General features: G+C 40.7%; 1 protein-coding gene across 1 annotated transcript in view; it reads right to left on the reverse strand.

The window, feature by feature from the left end:
* Positions 1 to 527: 527 nt before the first annotated feature.
* SHROOM4 (shroom family member 4) overlaps positions 528 to 24,146 on the reverse strand; it is a 401,166-nt gene continuing 377,547 nt past the window's right edge. The window contains exons 6-9 of the mRNA XM_006876350.1: positions 8,660 to 9,463; positions 5,898 to 6,078; positions 1,760 to 2,029; positions 528 to 797 (exon numbers count right to left, since the gene is read on the reverse strand). Coding sequence (XP_006876412.1) covers positions 528 to 797; positions 1,760 to 2,029; positions 5,898 to 6,078; positions 8,660 to 9,463 — 1,525 coding nt within the window. The remainder of the gene's footprint in view (positions 798 to 1,759; positions 2,030 to 5,897; positions 6,079 to 8,659; positions 9,464 to 24,146) is intronic.

Consider the following 24,146-nt stretch of genomic DNA (forward strand, 5'->3'; position numbering starts at 1 on the left):
TGACAGAAGAGTTCCTCCCCCTCAACTACTCTGGCTCTTTCTATCAGGGCACCTAGAAATTACCAGCCTTTGTTCCCATTCTGTTAAGTGCAATTTCTAGTTCTGTGTTTCCCACTGCAAAAGCTTGGGTGAGGCCCTGAAATGAGTGGTAGGTGAATGCTTTCAAGGTAGCCAGATCCTTGGGGGAAATGGAACCTTGGGGTAGAGTGGAGCTGCAAAGGCAGCTCCTCTCTGAGCCTTGAAAGGCTGATTACAGTGTAGGTGGGTGGTGAGTAGGTAACATCTTTGGTGTCCTAGTACACAGAAGAACTTTGTTGGTTCTGTGTGCAGTGAGTGCTTGCCTTTGCAAACAGTGGAAAGGAGAGTGTGGTTGTGTGATTATAACTTGTTGCAGCTTCCTTGAGGAGTAGCTTGGGACCCCCTCAGGGTCTCCTAGCTGGTTAGGGGAGCTTCTAGGTAAGGGGCAGTGAGAGAAGTCCAGGGAGAGTATGAAACAAACTGCTAAGTAACTGTTATCTAATTGCTAATTAGAAATTGCTGGGCCCCAGGAGTAGGCTCTCTTTGAGACATTTGAGCTGCTCTTCCCCAAGCTTGATCTTCTCCTCCAGCTCTCGCTGTTCAATGATGAGGGCAGATTTCATCTTCACAAAATGCTGGTAATCTTGGAGCTGGTCCTGAGGCAGGTAGCAGGAGACCATGCCAAACACTAACTTCTCCCGGTGGTCAACATGCTCCTTCAGCTCCTTGGCATCGGCCAACTGCCCCGTCAGCTGCTGCTTCTTCTCTATCAGTACCAACTGGGGAAGCAGAAGACTGATTAAGGATCATCTAATTACCAGTCATCTGCCTAACTCAGTGCTCCACTAGGGATGCTACAGGAAAGCAAGCCTGCATTCTGCTAATTGAAAACCCTAGATTTCCTTGGTTTAAGGTCTACCTACATAACGTCTTTCTTTCCTTTAGCAGTTAAAGATAAAATCACTACATTTTTCATCTTTCCAGCTCAAAGGCTGCCTTTGAGTGGTTCACACATTTCTTAAGAGCAGTAGTTATTAAAATCTTTAATCTGTGGACCACCACTTAGGTTGAGTGGAAGAAGGCTGAGTCCACTATCTCTTCCTCCAGTTACAAAGCCAGCATGTATCTCATTCACTCTGGAAACAACCATCACTCTGATGGCAATTCTTTCTAAACGGTTTGTGTCTCTATGTGAGTATACCAGTATGAGGGTATATACGTGCAGGCACACCTCTTATTGTGGATTCAAATCTGTACCCCAAATCACTTGTAATGGGAATGGTAATGAAATCTTGGTTCAGAAATAAACAAGAGTAACCCAACCGATGCAAATGTCAACCTCCCCTTCCCGCTCTGAAAGTGGGCAAAATTGCTGCTGCTATTATCGCTGGCAGCTAGCAATGATTCAGTGTGTACCCTGTAGTTCCAGGTCCTGTTCTAAGTAATTAACATGGATCATCTAATTTAATTCTCATAAAACCCTCCATGAGGTAGGTCTATCTTCACTCCATTTTATAGATGAAGACATTAAGAAATGAAGTTAAATAAGTTGCCCACAGTCACATAGGTAATAAATAAGTGAGAGTCAGAATTTTAAGACACTCGAAAATCAGTGCCCACATTCTATTTAACAGTGTGCTCTGTTGCCTCCCATAAATAATAGCCAAGCTTGAAAGACATATCCCCAAGGAGAAACAGGGTCCATTTCTCTCCATCCACATCTCAGAGACCCCGACTTTACCTTCTCCTGGTTGGCCTCTGAATCAATGCTGTTGAGAGCATTCTCCACTCGGGCCAGTCGTCCGGAGAGTGACAAAAGCAGGTTGACCACTTTGTCCAGGTCCCCAATAAACAAGCGGTATTTTTCAAATTCATTGGATTTGCAGACAGCTTTCAGGTTGGCCTCTACCTCCTCCCCAAGGGAGGAATTGGCATTGATGTCTTCCAACAGCCCTTGCTGTGCCTCCCGCAGAACAGAGAGTTTTCTGCTAATGCTTTCAATAAGCTGTATCTAGGGGAGTTAAACAGGAAAAGGTAAAGTATGAGAATAGGGATTAAAATAAACCAATCTGTGCCCCAAACTAGTTTTGAGACCCAAGTAACAGTTCCATGGGTTCTATCCTACTCAATGGAAACAAAGGAAATATTAGTCCTGAGCAATTTCAGTTTTGTGGACCTTCTCTCCCAGACTTTGCCAAAGCACTTTGTTCTCTTTAACTCTAGCAGAAATCTCGATGTCACCAACAAACTCCTTGATACAGTGGTTGCAGCTAGGTGCTGTCAAGTCGGTTCCAACTCATAGTGATCTTATGCACAACAGGGTGAAACACTGCCTGGTCCTGTGCTATTCTCACAATTGTTGTTACGTTTGATACCATTGCTGCTGCTGCCACTATGTTGATTCATCTTTGGGGGTCCTCCACTTTTTTGCCAACCCTCCACTCTACCAAGCATGATGTCTCTCTTGATTACATGTCTGAATTATGAGAGACCAAGTCTCACCATCCTTGCTTTTAAGGAGCATTCTGGCTATACTTCCCCCAACACAGATTTGCTTGTGCTTCTGGAAGTCCATGATGCTACTTTCAATATTCTTCCCTAACACCACAACTCAAATGCATCAGTTATTCTATGGTCTGCCTTATCCATTGTTCAACTGTCACATGCATATGAGGCAACTGAAAATATCATGGCATGGGTCAGGCACACCTTAGTTCTCAAACAGATATGTTTGCTCTTGAACACTTTGAAGAGGTCTTCTGCAGTATATTTGCCCAATGCAATGTGTCATTAGATTTCTTGACTGTTGCTTCCATGAGTGTTGATTGTGGATTCAAGCAAAATGAAGTCTTTGACAACTTCAATCTTTTCTCCATTTATCATTATTGGTTCAGTTGAGAGACGGGTTTTTAGTAAGTTTTTTTTTCCCTCTCTGTTCAAATCCTTTTAATCATTGTTCCCAACCATTACTGCCCTGACTAACCTATCCCTTGTGCTCCAGGAACATATAGTCTAAGAATTTAGTGCCATATTGTTGATTTAACCCTAGGATAAGAAGACAAGTCAGGAGGAATGCCTGAGGGTCATGATTCTCATCCCTTAAAAAAAAAAAAATGTTACTTTAAGACAAAGGTTTCAAAAAGGCCATTATCCTTTACATTATCCTATACAAGTATCTCATGTATCCCCGAATGAAAGAGCCATAAAACTCTGAGAAAAGAATGTAACAGTGCACATAGATTGATACCTAGAGGGGAGAAGAGTTCAGACTGTATGGGAGAGGGCAAGGCAGTCTTTCAGAGAACGATTCTCACTGCCTTCCAGATCTGTCAATAAAACATATGTTGATTCTCACCCTGTCTGATTTTGGCTACAGTAGATAGTGGTCAGACATTTGTCTGGTAACACAGTGGGAAGGATTTTTTTTATTTTTTTTTTATTGAGGTGCGATCCATACTTAAGGCTATGACAATAAAAAGTTATAGCAATTATTATTTTCGTTATCATCATCATCATCATCATTGTCGTTATTACTGGGCACTCTTGAGTTAATGAATATTTGCTTACTGCAAGGTACTGATAAAATGGGCTCATCCAACATGTCCACAGCCTTTGCAGCCAGTACTGAATATGGTTAAGAGCATGGACTATCTGGGTTTGAACACCAGGTCAGCCATGAAGTAGTGATGTGACCTTGAACAAATTACTCAATGTGTGCTTCAGTATATTCTGCTAAGAAAATTTAAATAACCATAGTACATACTTCACAGAGTAGAGAATGAAAATGAGTTAATACATGTTACATGCTTAGAATGATGGCTTATACATAAGAAGCTGCATTAGTGTTTTACTATTATCCTAGCCCATGCACTCTGGGACCAGAGGATCGTAGTTTGCTACAGTGTTACTCCTCTCTAGTGGTTTATTTAGAGATGTCCAAGGTGACCAAGACCAAAATTAGGAAGTCACCATGATCTTAATCTAAAGTGTAATATATTTGCTTCTGGGAAAAATTCCAAAATCCACTAAGGGTTGGGAATCAGTGATATAAATGAGACAATTAGATGCCAAGAGGCTACCCTCTGCTTGTCCTCAGCAAAACTCAATGCCAGGAACAAGGTATGGCTGGGGACTAAATAACCAACTTGGAAAATCACTCATCTACCATGCTCCTCACCCCAGGTCCAGAAGGATGAAAGTGTACAGAGCACCAGTCCTCTGCAACCTGACTCTGGACCCTGGGGAAAGTATAGAGAAGAGGGCTGTGGAGGGCTCAGATATTGAAAATTGGTAACACTCCTCACTTGTTTAAGGAGTTCTGGTTGCATAGTGGGTTACGCATTGGGCTGCTAACTGGAAGGTCAGCAGTTTGAATCTACCACCTGCTCCTGTAAAATTCAGTCTCGGAAATCATATACAGAGCTGCTATGAGTCATAATCGACTCAACGACACACAACCACAACTACCTCATTTTTCTTCCCGAGATACAAAAACTGTCCTAATTGAGCCACAGTTACTTCAAATCACTCTCTGCTGTTCCATGCTTTGATTTTTCTCATCATTTCTCTCTTCACCTGGTCAGGCTGTTATTTGGTCTGCTCATGATGAGAAGTCCTGGTGTAGTGCTGTGGATTAATGCGCTGGACTGCAAGGTCGGTGGTTCAAGCTCATCACTTGCTCCTTGGCTATCCTATACAGGGTAACTATAAGTCGGAATCGACTTGACAGCACTTAACGACAATAACAACATGCTGATACTAGTAAACCAGGAGCAGCTTCCCTATGCTGAAAGAACATGGGATCCAAGGAAGTAGTCATTTGAATCAATAAAACTTCTATATCACCATGCTTCCAATTCCTTCCCTGACATTTTGCTTCAGATGGTAAGTTGGGGGAAGGGCTCTTGCAAATGGCCCTGAGCTTTCCTACAGGTCATGTCCTGAAAGAGAAATATGGGAAGAGGTGCAATTTATATTGAGTTCATATGTTCACAAAGTGATACATTAGGCCTTCCAGGTTGCCATGGCAACCCTATTTGCTTATGAAATCAAATGGGTAAGTGCAGAGAGGGCAAAATGATTCCAGGAATTTGATTACAAAACAGGCTAGCAGTACTTAAAGGGAGAAAGGGGAAGACTTTCTAACAACAACAACATCATCATCTCCACTTATCCATTTTAGTATTTTTAAGAGTTTATCAGCCATCCTTGCAAGTCAAAGTTAAGTTTAGAAGTTTGTCATCCTATAATTTTCCCATTTTTTTCATAGTCTGTGCTCTCTCCTAGAAAGTTACACAGATAACGAAATAAATGACACTACCATTGTCGTTTATGAGAGATCTCTGGCAGAAACTATGATGTGCCCTGACTCGGGAGTTATTTACAAGGAGGGTTTATTTCAGAAGGAGAGCAAGGCAGAGTAGAGCTTCGGACACTGCTGAGTTCAAGTTTTGGATCTAAAACTTTCTCTGCAACCCTGGGAAAATTAGGCCCCTTAATTGTTTTTTTGTTTTTAAAAGCGGGAGGTGGGGGATAGTAATATCTACCTTATAGAGTTTTTCTAAGAGTTAGAGAGACATTGTGATGATGATTATGATTATTCCTCTTACCACTATTATTGAGCACTGAAAGGATACACATAGAGTCCATGAAGCAAGTTATGTCTGTATGTGAGTTACATTTATTAGACTTAACCAATCAATACTAGTATCCTGATCAAAAAAAGACTGCAGTTGGTTTTGTGAGAAACCCAGAAATCCCCTTTTATTTCTGTTTTGAAAATATAGGAATGCACCAAGATGGTCTAGAGTGTTTAGAGGGCTGGTTACTTTCCAGAAAAACAAGCTAAACAATCTCTAGGGTGTCTCAAAAAATTTTACCTTTTTTTGAGCCAGTTCATGGTCAACTTCCTCCTCTCCCAGGCCAATCTCTGCCATTTCCGGCTGGTCTTTCAACTTATTCAGAAGCTCTGCCTTTGCCACAGAAATATTGTAATAAGCTGAGTATGAGGTAGGGATCCCTGGGGTCCCCCGAGGAGGGGAAAAGTGCTGAAATTCTTGTCTGTAGAAACAAAGAATGACCATTTAAGGCTGCTGACCTTTCTGACTCTTAATTTCCCCATCTGTAAAATGGGACTCTGCTAAATTAGGAAGTTGTGAAAAAAGGAAACAATGGATCAAAAAGAATGGTTTAAATGCAAAAAAGTCCAGAAGCTAAGGAAAGGCAAACTTCAAGAAGTTATTAGAAGGCTATTGCTGTATCTCTAACTTCATCAGTTAGGACTTCTGCACAGAAAATTTGGTTTGGTTATAAGCACCACAAAAAAACAAAAAAAAAACTGGCAGACGCCTCAAGTTCTCGATTTCTGATAATAATGATTACCCCTGATTCATGACCCCAGTACATGGATCCCAAGAGAAGGAGTAGGTGTTAATATTAGATCTTAGCCATTTGTCCTCCAAGCATATTGACCTTCATACGGATCACCCACTCCCACCCCAGGCTCTAGTCTCTAGTAAGCTTGCTTACAAAAGTGTTCTGTGGCTTTCTTGGACACTCTCATCATTTCTTCTTTCCTGATGCGACTCCTGCTTGAAAGGGTCCCTCCACTGCAGATCTCCCACAGCAAAGAGGTCACCCATGACCTCAGCAGTGGTCACCAAGTTGGAGGCTGGATTTAGCACTCCTGCCAGGGACTTGCCATGGCCTACCACATCTGTCATGAGCTCTTCTGAGACTGCCTGCTGTGGGGTAGAACTTTGGCCTGAGAAAGGATCGTGTCTCTCCACTTCTGGTGTATCCCCAACAGACCCAGCTTCCTCCATGGTTGCAGAATGAAATGGGAAAAGAGTGGAACCAGTGGGACCCATGGGATTGACAAGTGTAGCAGTAGACCCTGTAGTCTTGGGTTCACTAACGCCTGTGGGATTGAAGTGCTGTTTCTCAGAGCCCCAGCCCATAAAAGAGAACTTCTCTTCAGGAAAGAAGTAGCTCTGGTTCCATGCTGGTTTAGGTTTTGACTCTTCTGCCATCAAGGCCTTTGGTCTGGAGTAAGGAAGGAAGTAAAGAGAAATGCTTCACAGTCAGATTTCAGAGATGATGGGGCAAATAATTCCACCCATGGTTTATGCAAGTGAAAGGCTCACACCACTGTATTCCTTTTTGCCTAGCCAGCCCCTCTCCCTTCACCTGTCTGTGTTACTGCCAACTTTGCTAACCTCTGTTTGAAATGGAAAAATAGATAAGCTCAGTCATCTTTGAAGCTATTTGTAGCTCTTAGATAAAGGTCAAAATAGTGGTTAAAAGACTCCACAGCCATTTACTGATTCATGCTATGCTGTCTAATTCATCACAGAAAAGAAATTTAGCTGTGCTAACATTTCTCATTCTAGGTAAATTCACTTTCCATGTAAGTTTTCAAGCTTATATCCCTAAGAAAGGAACACAATTAACTAACATTTGTACAGTGTTTTAGTATGCCCCAGAAGCTGCACTGAGACAGACGGATAGATAGATACATAGATAACAATATAGTTTAGTGCTCATGGCAACCATTTTTCAGATAAGGAATATAAAGCAAAAAGACGTGAAGTGATTTGCTTAAGAGCATTAGCTAATAAAGGGCAGAGCTGTGATTTGGACAAAGGTAATGGCCAAACTTCGTCTCATACTTCGGACATACTGTCAGGAGGGACCAGTCAGTCACTGGAGAAGGGTATCATGTTTGGTAGGGTGGAGGGTCAGAGAAAAAGAGGAAGGCCCCCAGTGAGATGGATTGGAAAAGTGGCAGCATCAATGGGCTCAAGTGTGGCAACTGTGAGGTTGGCCCAGGACTGGGCAGTGTTTCGTTCTGTTGTGCATAGGGTCGCTATGAGTCAGTACTGACTTGATGGCGCTTAACAACAACAACAATCTGACTATAGAATTTGTGCTTTTAACCACTATGCTGTATTGCCAAAGGGACCACTTAACATCATCTGAAACTCCACAACTAAGGAATTCTGTACCTGGAATATATGAAGGGGCTTCAAAAAGTTTGTGAAAGCAATGGAATTAAAAGATAATGGGATTTTCCCACAAACTTAAAAAACAACAACAACAAAACCCCTTTATTGTGAATTGAGTGATTTGCAAGGCTATAAGTCTTTATGGAAGAAGACTGCCACATCTTTCTCCCACAGAGCAGATGGTGGGTTCAAATTGTAGAACTTTACAGATCGCAGCTAAGCACTTAGCCTTTATGCCACTGGGGCTCCTTCCTGTCCTTTATATAGATGATCTTAATCATCACAAAAATCATGTGAGACAGGTATCCAGTGAAAAACTACGTAAGATAAGCACTGGACTGCGAACCACAAAGTCCATGGTTCAAGCCTGCAAGCTACTTCGCAGGAGAAAGATGAAGCTTTCTGTTCCTGTGAAGATTTAAAGCTTCAGAAACCCTACACAGAAATGCTATGAGTCAGAACTGACTCGATGGCACTTAACCACAACAACAGGAGCAGTTTAACTGACCAGACCAAGGCCATGCAGCTGATAAATGGTAGAGGTGGAATTCAAACTCTTGTTGCCTGCCTGATATGACTCCAGAACCTGTTCTGCCTCTTCAGGGACCCAGTCAGTATCTTTTATAAGCACTTACTTGGGGGAGTTAGTAGCCTTGCTGTCCAGGGTCAGCTGTTCTGGTGTCCTCCAAAGCCCACCGGTGCCATAATAGCAAGGGGGCGGAGCCTGCTCAGGTTGCGATCCCAAGGGGCCACCTATTAGAAGTAGATTAGGCAGGAAATTGCTGGAATGGAGACCAAAGGACTTTTGCTCTGCTGGGAGACTTTGTGAACTCTGCTTCAAGACCTCCAGGTGACCGAAATGCAAGGGTTGTGGCCTCTTCAGCACATCCTCAGTGTTGAGGGCAGAGGAAACAGTGGTTTCTGAACTGAAATACTGGGGTGGCAGTTCTTCCTCCTCTTCTTCTACCTCCTCTTCTTCCTCCTCTTGTTGTTGTTGTTGTTGTTGCTGTTGCTGCTGTTGCTGCTGCTGCTGCTGCTGCTGCGCAGCTCTAAGGAGCCTGTACTTCTCCCAGTTGGGAGGGGGAGGGCGAGGAGGAGGAAAGGCCTTCTTCCTGGCTCCAAGAGGTTCTGGTTGGGTCTCATCAACTTTGGCATAGAGCTCCCTCCGATTCTGACCCCAGGCCCGGGAGTTCTGTTGCTCCAAGCTAATATGACTCTCTGAGAAAGCACGACTGCGCAGTGGACGGGGTATGGAAGCAATGGAGCTCCCCTCTTCATAAATTGAAGTTTCCTCTGTTTTCTTCGAGGAATGCTTGAAGTCTCCACGCAGGTCAAGGGAAGAAATTGCTCGGTAGCTTGACAAGTCTAGTGCTGGGTTCTCAACACAACGATGGAAAGGGTTGGCCCATGAAAAGCTACCTTTGGAATGAGCAGTTTCCCTGAAAAACAGCAGATGAGGGTTGAGTAAAACAAGCAAGTTACAGATAAAACTATATTTTGGATGACATCATTAATGTAAAATTTAAAACTGCCATAAAACAATAAAATATATGTAATAAATGTAATACTGCTACTACTAATATAATGCTGGCTCACACTTACTGAAGGAGCCCTGGTGATACAGTGGTTAAGCATTCAGCTGCTAACTGTAAAAGTCGGCAGTTCGAATCCACCAGTGGCTCTGTGGGAGAAAGATGTGGCAGTCTTCTTCTGTAAAGATTTATGACTTTGCAAATCCTATGGGGGCAGTTCTGTCCTACAGGAATGCTATGAGTCAGAATGGACTCAGTGGCAGTGGATTTGGGTTTGGTAACACTTTAGTGAGCTGATATGAAACGCCAGACCGTGCTTTAAATGTTTACATGTATTAACATATTTAATCCTTACAATAGCCCTATAAAATTGCCATTACTTTTGTCCTGATTTTACAGCTGGGGAAACTGAGGCATAACAAGGTAAGTAACTTGCCTGGGATAGTGAAGTTACTTAGTGGTGGAACTAGTATTTGAACCTCAACAGTCTACCTCCAAAATCTGAATATATACATATCACCCTGTCTGTTTGTAGCATTCAGAATGAACAGGCTATGTTCTAGGGCTTACCAGTTAGATTATCTTGCCTTATCTGTTGTGTTTATTTTAGTTTTAATTATGGAACATGTCAAATATTTAGAAATCTACAGAGATTACTATATAGTAAACACTATGTCCCCACCCACTGCCAAGAATGAGATTATTTTAATAACATTTATTTAATGGATTTTAATAATATGCTTCATGATTTTTTAAGAATAAGATTACCCTTTGTATCATTTTCCACCGTCATTCCTCTACTGCCTCTCTAAATACAAATTGCATCATAAATTTCTGTCCAGGTTCTTATACTTGTAACAAAAAACATCAAGCAGGCCATCCACAAATAATGCAATTCCCACCAGAATTCTCAGCAGGAATGTTTTAACTTTAGAATTTTTTAAAGTTATCTTGAATAAAAGCAGGATATATTAAAGAAAATTCTGCTATAGAAAAAAATGTGGATATTATAATTACAATTAAAACGATCAATTCTACAATTAAAACAATGTGCTACTGATTAATACAACAGAATGGAAAGTCTAGACACAAACCAAACTATCTATTAAAAGACCATATATAATTAGCCTTCCAAAGCAAGAGATAAAGAAAGATTACTGAGTAATCTGTTAGAATAACTGCTGTTGTTGAGTGCCGTTGAGTCAGTTCTGACTCATAGTGACCTAGGAGTATAGGGTTTCTGAGGATGTAAATCTTCACAGAGGTAGAAAGTCTCATCGTTCTCCTGCAGAACAGCTGGTAGGTTTTAACCCTGTGGTTAGCAATCCAGTGTTCATCCTACAGCACCACACCAGGGTTCCTTTATACATCCCTATGTTGTTGTTGTGTGCCATAAAATTGGTTCTGACTCATAGTGACCCTCTGACCTTGCAGTTATCAATCCAATGCTTATCCTACAATACCACACTAGGGCCCTTGTTATTGTTGTTGTTAAGTGCCATCAAGTCTTTTCTAACCCATAACAGCCCTGTATAGGGTTGCCAAAGAGTGGCTAGTAGGTTTGAACTGCTGACCTTGCAGTTCAAAGGGAAATTGTGGTCTAGCATTTTATCTGGCAGCGCCACACCAGGGCCCTTAGGAACCACTAAAAGAACCCATTCAACCTAAACACTTCAAGAACTGTCATAAAGACCTCCTAAGACACATATACCTTAAAACTCTCTCATGAAATGTCATAATAAAATTCTTGACCATATTGTCTACTTCCTGTGGTTGTTGTAAGTGCTGTCAAGTCAGTTCCAACCCACAGTGACTCAGAGGGTTTCTGTGGAGTGGCTGGTGGGTTTGAACCACTGACATTGCAGTTAGCAGTCCAGTACTTATCCTACAGAGCAACTCCCTAAGTCCTATCATTGTCCCTATCCTCTTCCCCTTATCAGATTCCTAGAAAAAAACACTAATGGAGAGAGAGACACATTCACACTTACGAAAACTTTACTCATGCTACCATTGCCCCACCACGCAAAAGTAGAAAATATATACTCATTGACAGGGAAGGCGAATCTCCTATACTGTTATAAAGGGAAAGGTGGGAGGTAAAAAAAAAAGAGAAAATAATATTTTCTATTTATTAGTGAAAGTAAAAAAGAAAAACTTTCAGGCATAGAATAACTGTAGAGCAGTGTTACTTGGAACTATACCATATACAAGGGTTGTTGTTGTTGTTGTTAAGTGCCGTCGAGTCGGTTCCGACCCATAGCGACCCTGTACAGGGTTTCTGAGGGTGTAAATCTTTACGGGAGTAGAAAGCCTCATCTTTCTCCCGCGGAGCAGCTGGTAGTTTCGAACCGTTGACCTTAAGGTTCGCAGCCCGATTCGTAACCACTACGCTACCAGAGCTCCTTATATACAAGGGTAAGTAAATAAAATATATATTGCTATAAAATCATAAAAAACTTTTATTAAATAATAATATCAAAAATGCACAGCTATTGTTTCTCAACATATCCTCCATCTAGGTCTATACATTTCTGAAGATGGTGTTTCCATCTCTCTAACCCTTTCCCTCCAAATTCTGGGCTCTTTGATTTACAATGGCAGTTTTGTTTTAGCGTTCTCCAGGGATTCAAATTGTGTTCCCTTAAAATGTTTTTGAGTTTGGGGAACAAAAAGAAGTCTGGAGAGGCAAGATTAGGGCTGTAGGGTAAATGGGGAAAGGTAGTCCAATGAAATTCTCAAAGAGTAAATAAGTACATTGTCATCATGGTGAAAAAAAAAAAAAAATCCTCAGCACAACTTTCCTGGCCTTTTCTTGCCAATGCAGTTTTTAATTTCTTAAAATTTCTTTATAATAAAGACCCCATGATTGCCCTGTGTTCTTCAAGAAAATCTGTCAAAATTACCGTTTAGTATCCCAAAAAAGAGTCGATGAGCCTTGGTGGTACTGTAGGATAAGCACTGGACTGCTAACTCTAAGGTTGGCAGTTCAAACCCACCAGCAGCTCCACTGGAGGAAGATGAGGCTTTCTGATGCTGTAAAGATTTCCAGCCTTGGAAACCCTATACAGGATCATGAGTCAGAATTCACTCAGTGGCAGTAGGGTTTGGGTTTTTCGGGGTTATAATCTTCTGATCTGCTTCAAAATTAACTGGCCCAGCAAATCCCCTCGAAAGTCACACTTTTGAATGGAGTTTGCTCCTTAGATGGTATTGGTAAATCCTAAATTCATTCCCAGTTATGATTCATTCCATCAAATAAACTTTGTAACTTGTATCTTGCTTCAAAGACTGATGGAAAGATCCCTCTTTGAGCTAGCTGGTCTTCACACCCATCGAACCAAAAGCTTGCTGAGGTCAAGATGCACACTTAAAAATGGAAAATGCAGGACCATGTGAAATCCCAACTTTAGTAGCTATTCCATCAGTGGTAATTCTATGGTCTTCTTCTATCAGTTTCTGTACTTCAGCAAGTTTCTTCATGTAGAGAAGTTGACAGTCTTCCTTCTCATAACTCTTCTTTGAGGTCTTCCTGATTGCCTCAAAAAGGCTTTATCTAGCTAAATACTGTTGATTTGTGTGTGGCAGCACTCCCATCAACTTGTTGCAAAGCTTCAATGATTTGGGAAGACCACTAAAGCTTTGTTAAAAATTTGATATTAGCTGTGACCTCAGAATCATTTTTTAAAAAGTTTTTATTGTGAATTATGTGATAGTTTAAATGGGAGAACATTAGCGTTACATTCATCCTTCTTGTTGTTAAGTGCTGTCGAGTCGATTCCGACCCATAGGGACCCTGTATAGGGTTTCCAAGGAGCAACTGGTGCACTTGAACCACTGATCTTGCAATTCAAATGGCTTTGCAGTCTGACGTATTAGCCCACAGCACCACACCAGGACTCCAGCATTCATCCTATCCTATCTTATTTCATTGCAATGATTACAATTCCTTGTATGCATCATCAAACAGCCAAAGCCTGCCCACAAGCCTGCCCCCTGGCCGTCAACACACAGATCCTCTCCCTCCATGAGTCCAGAGTCCCCAGCTGCTCCATCTCTCCACGTCATCATCTCTGCCTTCATCTCTGGTGTCACTGCTTCTCTGGTGTCACTGGATAGGGTCTCTACCTCCATCTCGGGCATCGCTGCTTCTCTGGATAGGGTCCTGCACTCCGCTCTTCTCCCTTGATGGTCCTAGGGTCCTCTACTCCTGGACTGCAAGTTCAGCCACTCCCCTCCTTTTGTTACGTCTACCTAAAGGTAGACGTTTTGCAACACTCACAATCAGTCCTGTTAGCAATTATTCGCTATTTTAAACACAAGAGTCTTATCTCCATCTCCTTTCACCTGCCCCATCCAGACAGATTGGAAAATACTCAGTGAAGAGTCTACCTTCCCTGTACTCTCTGAAATTAGGCTCCCTCTTGAAAGCTTGTAAACCAGTCACTTCTTGCCTTGAAGAATAACAAGGAAGCTGCAAGCCACCGCATAACATGGATGAACGTTGAGGACATTATGTTGAGTGAAATTAGTCCATCACAGAAGGAGAAATATAGCATAGGACCATTATTGCACAAAATTAAGAAAAAATACCCACACTAAAAGGGGGAAAAATTATTTGTTGGTTACCGGGATGTGAGGGGGTGGGGTGAGGGGAGGGAGGGGAAGGTGGAGCACAGGGTAGGGAATAGACACAGGATAGTTTGGGTGCTGGGGAGAGGGGAAAGAATGGGGAAGGGAATGGAAGAAAAAGGTGGATGGGAGAACATTTAGGCAGGTTTGCATGGGTAAGTGGGACAGAGGTAAATAATGATGTAGCCACAACCTTGGAATAACAGGCCTCTGTGATTCAGGGATTAAGATATGGTTTTAATGGGTAAAAGAGGGGGAATAATGTTAAGATGCTTGGTTGTCTTTTGAATCTTGGTTTCCCTTACCCACTATTGTAAAATAGACTCTTGAAGGGGAGAGAAAGGAATAGCCAGAACATCACCATAAAAAAGCTTGTAAGTCCGTCTTCAGCCTATATCTGATTGGAATGCCTGAAATGGGGCTAGAACTTGCCCAGTGAAGGAGGCTTCCTGTGGAGCCTTTGCATTACATAAAACCACAGATGGAATCCTGATCCTCATCAAGAAGATTTTGAGGTGGGAAATTTCCACTGAAAGGACAAGCAGACAAGCCTGGAATGGCTAGAAGAAACAGAAGATACTTCTTGAAAGAAAGGCCAGCAGGAAAGATCAAAAACAGTAACTACTACAAGAACAAGCAGGTCGTTCACCCAGGAGCCATCAAGGCAAGTGGTCAGGTCCCCTCAGGGCAAGCTCCCTTCCAAGACTAAGACTCAGGGGGAATACACGAGCAGTCATGTGGTCTTGCTGGTGACCACGTTGGTCACCGATAAGGGGAAGTGGGTAAAAAACAGCAATGAAGTTGTGAGCTAAGTCCGACCATGTTCAATAGACTTCTGTGAACCTGGGTTGAGACCTGGTTGGCCAGCAGTATGGCAAGACCTGGGGACTCCTGGGCCCAGAGACAGTGACATGGCCACAGAGGACAAGAGCGGAGAGTGAAGCGTCCAGCTGATATGAAGTGAGGGGAGATGCACAAGAACACCCATACTTGCAGATAGTACCCACTTGACCTGGCTTCAATGGCTGGATGATGAGAACTCAACTAGAAGAAGAAAGAAGAGGAAAAAAGAGTAATCTGCTCGTGTAATGTAGTAGCTCAAAAGAGCGAACAGATATTTACAGCAAGGATCATTCCTACCCCCTCAGTACACAGGGTTGACAGGGATGGGCAACTTATAGACATTGGCTACCCAAAATGGCCCACCTACAACTCCTTAATATTTTGACAATCTCTTGTGCGCAAACTGTTCTACCTGGAATTTCCCCTCAGGAAAACAAAAAGGTTATGAGTAGAAAGTAAAGTATGTATGACATACCACGCAGAGAGGCCTTCCCTGACCACCCTATCTAAAACAAAATGAGTCATCTGTAATTATTCTATCCCACCAGATATTATATCACATATCTATTACTGTTTATTTTGTGGTCCATTCTCTAAAATGTAAGCTCCATGAGGGCAGTGATATTGTCTGTTTCATTCATCTGGCACTTAATGCCTGACACATATTCTGTTGTGTGTATGTACCAAAGTTTGTTTATCCATTCTTCCATTAATGGGCACTTAGGCTATCTCCATCTTTTTGCTATTGTAAATGTGCTGCTATGAACATTGGTGTGCATATATCTACTTGTGTTATGGCTCGTATTTCTTGTGCATAAATGCCAAGTACAGGAATTGCTGGATCATAAGGTATCTCTTTTTCCAACCTTCTGAGGAAGCGCAATATTGTTTTCCAGAGTAGTTTCCACCACTTTGCAATCCCACCAGCAAGTAGGAGGGTCCCAGTCTCTCCACATCCTTGCCAGCATTTATTGTCTTATACTTTTTGGATCTTTGCTGTTATTGCTGGTGTGAGATGATATCTCATTGTTGTTTTGATTTGCACAAGCGTGGCAACAGTAGTATGGTTGGCCCAGAATCGGGCAGTGTTTCATTCTGCTGTGCATAAGGTCGCTATGAGTCAGTACTGACTCGATGGCACCTAACAACAACAACAATGGCTAGTGATTGTGAAGATTTCTTCATATGCATGCTGGCTGCCTGGATCTCCTCCTTGGTGAAGTGTCTGTTCATGTCCTGTGCTCATTTTTTAATTGGTTTATTTGTCTTTTTCTTGTAGAGGTGTTGTGGTGGCTGGTGGCTATGTGCAGTGGTGTCGGTTCCGACTCATAATGACCCTGTACAGGGTTTCAGAGGCTGTAAATCTTTATGGGAGCAGAAAGCCACTTCGTTCTCCTGTGGAACTGCTGGTAGTTTTGAACTGCTGACCTTAAGGTTGGCAGGCTGATTCGTAACCACTACACTACCAGAGCTCCTTAGAGATGTTGTAGTTTCCTATATATTTTAGAAATTAGTCCCTTGTCAAATGTGTCATTGCAAAATATTTTTTTCTCATTCTGTGGGTTCCCTTTTTACCTCTTTGGTGAAGTCTTTTGATGCACATAAGTTTTTTAATTTTTAGTATGTCCCAATCATCTATTTTGTCCACTTTTGTTTATGTAATTTTCAAAATGTTTGGTAGTCTGTGTACGCCCTGTATTACGGCCCTCACATTTTCCCCTATTCTTTCATTGATGGTCTTTAGAATTCTGGGATTCACATTTAGATCTTTAATCCATGCTGAGTTGGTTTTTGTGTAAGGTGTGAAGTGAAGGTCTTGTTTCAATCTTTTACATATCATTTTCCAGTTCTGCCGTGAGCACCATCTGTTGAAAAGACAATCTCTTCTCCATGCAATATACTTAGACACTTTCAGAATCATTTTTTTTTTTTTTCACAGCACAAAAAGTATCCTTTATCCTGAAGGCACCTCACCAAGACTGGGACAAATGTGAGAACATGGTTGCAGCCATCACTGATCACAGACACATATTTAAACACGTTTTGTTTGAAATAACTCTATGCATGTATGAACTAGAACCTTAGTAGCAATGCTTTTGACATATTCTCCCAATTTAAGAGTCAAGTGTGTTTGTATAGATATAGCTATATAAAAATTTAATATATAACATAGAGTGAGACTTCACCTCACATAGTTTGGACCTGTTATCAGGAGGGACCAGTACCCTAGAAAATGACATCATGTTTAGTAAGTAGAGGGTCTATAAAAAAGGAGGAAGACCCCTGCAACAAGATGGATTGACACAATGGTTGCAACAAGGGCCTCAAACACAAAAACAATTGGAAGGATGTACAGAACTGGGTAATGGCACCTGACAGCGACAAAAGTATGTGATTATATATTTTGTTATACTTATATAACTCCCAGATTTTAGGTGAAATAAGATTCTCATATTATAGGCAATAAAATAAAATCTTCAATGAAAAAAGTACAGGTTAATTTGAATACTTATAAAAATATCAAACTTCTGTATAGTAAAAAGTGACATCTGTTCAGTCTCAGTGTACAAAGGGTTAAGTTCAATAAGTCCTGCTGTATCCTGTGAGCAATCAGTTTCATGCTAAGTACTTTCAAGTGACAGGAAATTCCAGGGTATCAGTTAAATCATCAGACAGACTATTCATTCAGTAGTCATGATGAAGGTTGTGAAAATTTCATGAAAATATAATAATATAATGATGGTCAAGCTCAGGCAGAACACAAAGCAAAATGTCTCTCAATGACCTCATCTCCAACCCCAGCTCTGGCTAGCTTATGATTCATATGGATCAGACATTTATATACACAACCCCTTTCTCTTCTCACTTTGGCCCACCTATAACTCCTTAATATTTTGACAATCTCTTGTGCGCAAACTGTTCTACCTGGAATTTCCCCTCAGGAAAACAAAAAGGTTATGAGTAGAAAGTAAAGTATGCATGACATACCACACAGAGAGGCCTTCCCTGACCACCCTATCTAAAACAAAATGAATCATCTGTAATTATTCTATCCCACCAGATATTATATCACATATCTATTATTGTTTATTTTGTGGTCCATTCTCTAAAATGTAAGTTCCATAAGGGCAGTGATATTGTCTGTTTCATTCATCTGGCACTTAATACCTGACACATAAGTTTTCTATGAATTTTTGCTTAATAAATGTCATAAAAAAATTAGGGTCATAGTATGTCTATCTTAAAAAGAGCTGAATGCCAGTAGATATACGCATACCAATGTTTCTCACAGCACTATTCTCAGCAACAAAAAATGGACACAGCTTAAGTGCCCATCAATGGAAGAATAGATAAACAAACTTTGGTACATACAAAAAATGGAATACTATGCTACCTTGAAGAATAATGATGAAGCTGCAAGCCACCACATAACATGGATGAACCTTGAGGACATAATGCTGAGTGAAAGTAGTCAGGCAAAAAAGGACAAATATGGCATAAGACCATTATTGTAAAACCTTAAGAAAAGATTTCCATACTAAAAGAATAATTCTTTGATGGTTACCAGGGACGGGAGGGAGGGGACAGTAATTCACATGTTAGGTGATAGATGCATGAAACCTCTGGTGACTGGGAGGGCAATGCACTGGGAGGGGATAGATGAACAGGGATGATAGGGGAAGACAGGGGGTTATGCAGGGGCCAAATGAGATAGAGGCAGATTGTGTTGTATGCACAGCCTTGGAACACCAGGGATCGAGACATAGTCTGAATGGGTAAAGGAGGGAAAATAACGTTAAGATGTGTGACTGTTCTGTGGATACTGGTTTCCCCTGCCTATTACTATAGTATAGAAATTTAAGTGGAATATAAAGGAATACTTGGAAATATGAATACTGAAAATTTATTAGCCCATCCTTAGCTTATAACTGACTAGATTATCTAAAAGGATACTAGAATGTGTCCTGGGAAATAGGCTTCTTGTTAACCCCTTGTGGAGTATGGGGCCTTGGGTGGAATCCTGAGCTCCACCCAGAATCTTTGGAGGTGAGATATTACCAACTGAAAACACATGCAGAGCAACCGGAATGACTAGAGTAACAGAAGGTACTCTTTGCAAGAAAGACAGGGGGATTGGGGAACAGACTGTATTACTGTGATAATATCGAGCAGTCTGTTTGATATTATCACAGCCATCAAGGCAAGACAAGTCATCCCATCAGGGTAAACCCCTTTCTAAGCTTGAAACTCAAAGGGAATGCTTGCTGGTGACTGTCCTGGTCAACTTGTGAGTGGAAGTGAGGGAAATAAAGCAATGAAGGCCATGTTCCATAGACACCCAATGACCTTGAAATGACAGAAAGAGGAAGAGCTGGCTGGTTTGAAGTTCAGGGAGACATGTGAACTCCAGAGCTCAAGGACACTAAGCTAGCCACTGCGAGCCAGAATTAAGAGTGAAGTGGTCAGCTGGTCTAAAGTAGGGGAAGGTGTGTGAGAACTTCCAAACTTGCAGATAGCATTCATTTGATCTAGTCTGGATGGCTTCCTGACCAGAACTTGATCACATGGAGATAAAGAAGTTTGATAAAGGGAGCAAGTGTATATTGCTATAGCTTGATGAACTGGACCTTTGCTTATGGATGAAATTACCCAAAATTTCAACTGAAAGGGAAGAATTCTTCATATCAACTTTGCCTCCTCAATGCACTGGGTTGATAGGGAAGGGCAACTTAGACTTCAGCTATCAATATTGAGGGGCTATAAAGGTAAGGAGCGGATGCCTTAAAAGCTTTCATGAGGGTGCTTAGTGTCAGAATGAGGGTGGTAAGACAGAAACCCTACTGAATACTTTTCCTTTTGTCTATATGGGTCTGGTGATGATGGGGATAGGATTTCATGATTCACTGTCAGTAACTGTTATCAGGACTAATGGCGATTATAGTAAATTACTGACAGTAAAGGTAGAAGAGGTATAACTAAAAGGAGGGAAAATTTAATCTGTCATTTCAGGAACAGAGGAACCTAGGACCAGCAGGTGGGAAGAACATGAGAGAAGTGATGGGTCCTAACCAGAGAAGTAGTAACAACAGAGATGGTGGCAGAGGCGATGGATGGCATAGAGAGACTATAGGCCCATAGACTGAGAAAGGCAGGAGGCTGGCTTGCTAAATGCGACATTTGTTATGGCACAGCAGGATAATTCACTGGACCAAAAGGTCAGTTTGAACTGCAAAGTCAGTGGTTCAAACTCACCAGCTGCTCCTTGGAAACCCTATACAGGGCTACCATGGGCCAGAACTGATTGGACGGGACTTAACAACAACAATATATTTTCAATGTGGTATGTGTACATCAAAAAACAAAACAAAACAAGGTAATAGAGGTAAATACTCTAAGCCGATGATACATGTTATCACTACAACGATTTGTTGGATGTAAAACTGATGATCTGCCCTGTAAACCTTCACTCAATTCACAATGGTGGTGGTTATGTACTGTGGAGTTGGTTCCAATTCATAGTGACCCTAATAGGGTTTCTGAAGCTCTAAATCTTTACTGGAGCAGAAAGCCTCATCTTTCCCCTGCAGAGCTGCTGGTAGTTTCAAACTGCTGACTGTGAGATTAGCAGCCTTCTTTGTAACTACTGTGCTGCCAGAGTTCCTTTAATTCACAAAAAAAGTTTTTATATAAAAAAGTTTTTATAAGAAAATAAAAATAATTGGGTTGAATTAAAGGCAAAAAGTCAATTAAGATAAAGAAGGGTTTTCTAATGTTAAAGATGAGAATACACAATAAAGATCTAACTACTTTGAATCTTTATGCACCAAAAAATATAGTACAAAAATTCATAAAGCAAACTTTATAACAGATGCAAAAAGAGACACAAACAAAATATGGGACTTTTTAAGCTGATAAATCTTGATAGGCAAAAACTAAGAAAACAGAAAATAAAAAATTTATTCATATAATAAAACCAAAGACTATACTTTCTTGTCAATGACCCACTAAAGTTATTTTTTACTGAACACATATTAAGCCAAAACATAGAAGTAGACAGACTACATTCTTTAATTACAATACAATAATCCTAGCATTAACAACAACAAAGATGAACAAATCTTTAGCACTAGGAAAATAGAAAGAAAGAAATCTCTCCATTCTATTCAAAGAAAAAATCTAATCTGAAATTTTAAAATGCCTAGAAATAATAATGAAAATATCATGAGCTAGAGGATATGGTTGATTAAAGCAATGGTCAAAGGAAAATTCATAGCCTCAAATACTTACATTAATAAATAATAATTTAGCTTTTAGCACAAGAAGTTAAGGAAAGAGGCATAAAAATTAAAATAAGCTAAGGAAAGCAGAAGAGTCCTGGTGTGGAACTATAGGATAAGCACTGGACTTTTAACCTCAAGGCTGGTGGTTCAATCCCACCAGCCACTCCTTAGAAACCCTATACAGGGTCACTATGAATCAGAACACTATGACTCAACGGCATTTAACAACACAACAAAGAAAGCAGAAAGTCAATAAAATAATGGCTGAAATTAGTTTATTAGAAGACAAAAAAAATAAGACAATAAAACAGCTAAACCACTTGCTAATCTAATCAAGGAAAACTGCCATTGCAAACAAATTAGAAATGGAGAGCCACAGTTATAGTATAATGAAATAAGTAAAATGAATGCTTTGCACTATGAAAACAAATCTGAAAATTTAGAATGATTTTCTAGGAACACTAAATTACTAAAACTAATTTTAGAAGAATGAAAACATGTGAACCTATTAGTCACCATAGAAAAAATATTGAGAAAATTGACCGAAAAATAGCAAACTCATGTGATATGTTAATTCTATCAGTCTTCAAGGAACAATCTCAATGCAACATATTGATGGGAGCATAATTTGGTGCAACCCCTATGGAGAGCAATGTGGAAAGAGGAAGGTAAAATTTACATATCCTTTGATGCAGCAATTTAACTTCTAGGCGTTTATTGTACAGCTATATTTCAACATGGAGTCCTGGTATGGTGCTGCAGGTTAATGCGTCAGACTGCAAAGCCGTTTGAACTGCAAGATCGGCGGTTCAAGCTCACCAGCTGCTCCTCAGAAACCCTATATAGTGTCGCTATGGGTCGGAATCGACTCGATGGCACTTTACAATAACAACATTTCAACATGAGCACAGAGGATATCTATAAGGTTATTCACTGCAGTTTTGTATGCAATCACAAAAGACTGGAAACCATCTAAATGCCCCCCCATTGTTGTTTTTGTTGTTGTGAAGTGCCATCAAGTCTGTTCCAACCCATAGTGACCCTTGTATAGGGTTTCCAAGGAGCAGCTGATGAGCTTGAACCGCCGACCTTGCAGTTCAAACGGCTTTGCAGTCTGGCACATTAACCCACAGTGCCATACCAAGACTCCTAAATGCCTCCCATTAGGAGACTAGTTCAAAAAAATAGAGACTATCCAAATATGGAATACTGCATAACTGGTAAAAAAAAAATGCAGATCTACACAAAATATAGAACAAACACTAAAATATAATATAAATGTAAGGTATAGAATACAAGTATATAAAATGTGTTCTCATATTTGTTTTAAAACAGTGTTAATGCATGCAAAGAACACATTAATTTTCTGAAAGGATACACAAGAAACGAATAATGTTTTACTGTGAAGAGGTATACTAATTGTTTGAGGTGGAACTCTCTTGAAGTGTATATGTTTGTGTGTATATTTGCATATATGTTTATATATAATATGTACATTTGTTGTTGTTGTTGTTAAGTGCCATCGAGTCGGTTCATCTATATTAAATAGAGTTTATATAATTATTCTTTTGATGAAAAGTAACTTTCACAGATAAAGAAAAACATAATAAATTTGATGATTTATTATGATGTTTCCTTACTTTAATCCTATTGTGGCCCACTGTTGTTCATAAAATACAGGCCCCTTAATATAACTTATACATACATCTCTTTAAGAGTTTGCTACTCCCATGCATCTCTTAAAGAGCTCTGGTAGCATAGTGGTTACGAATCGGGCTGCTAACCTCATGGTCAGCAGTTCGAAATTACCAGCGGCTCTGTAAGAGAAAGATGAGGCTTTCTGCTCCCGTAAAGATTTACAGCCTCAGAAACCCTGTACAGGGTCACTATGAGTCGGGAACGACTCCGTGGCACATAACAATAACAACAACAGCAACATGCCTCTCTTGCCTTTACATACTCTGTTCCTTCAGAGTCAGTCTTTCCTTTCGCCATCTTTTCCTGACTTACTCTTTAAATCTCCATATAGACAACATTATCTGTGGAATGATAAGTGTGGGGTAAGTGCCCAGACTCTGTGCTTCTTCAAGCACACATTAATTCTCTTATCACAGTACTTATCATGCCTGCTTAGTTATCTGCCCTTTCCATATGTCTATCTTGAGGCCAAAACCATGTCATCTTCATTAGTATATTACCAGTTTATAGCACAGTGCCTGGTACATAGTGGTGCTCAATAAATGTTTCTCCAGTAAGGAATAAATGCAGGTCTGCATGACTATCATAGAGAATTTTCTCCAACTATAACCTCTAGATGCAGGTGAAGCAGTCAGTAACCAAGTTCTAAAAGCTGTTTGAGGTATGGGGACATGGGACATACCTTGAAGCTGAGCTAGGTTTTACCATGATACACAAAGAGCACTACACTCCTCAAAAATGAGCTGTCTGGAGCTTTTCTGCTTTAACAAGGTCGGTGTCTAGTCAGAGTCTTACTTAACTACAGACCTCAAATGATCAGGCGTTTGTCTCAGGTGTTAACACCATTTACTACTTCAACATTGTACTTATCTAGGCCCTGTTACTTGCCCTCCAGTTCTGCTCCAATTTCTAAGGCTTGTCCAAAGCCTGGAGGATTTTATGGGTTACTGAAAATCCTTTTGGTTTCATTGCCTTACATAAGTGAAATAGTTTCCAGAATCAGAAAAAGCTGATCTACCTTAGGACCTTGTATGGTCAGCGGTTCGAAACTACCAGCCGCTCTGCGGGAGAAAGATGAGGCTTTCTACTCCCATAAAGATTTACACCCTCGGAAACCCTGTACAGGGTCGCTATGGGTC

This window comes from Chrysochloris asiatica, unplaced genomic scaffold, assembly GCF_000296735.1.
Source record: "Chrysochloris asiatica unplaced genomic scaffold, ChrAsi1.0 scaffold00375, whole genome shotgun sequence".
In the NCBI taxonomy this organism is placed as follows: domain Eukaryota; kingdom Metazoa; phylum Chordata; class Mammalia; order Afrosoricida; family Chrysochloridae; genus Chrysochloris; species Chrysochloris asiatica.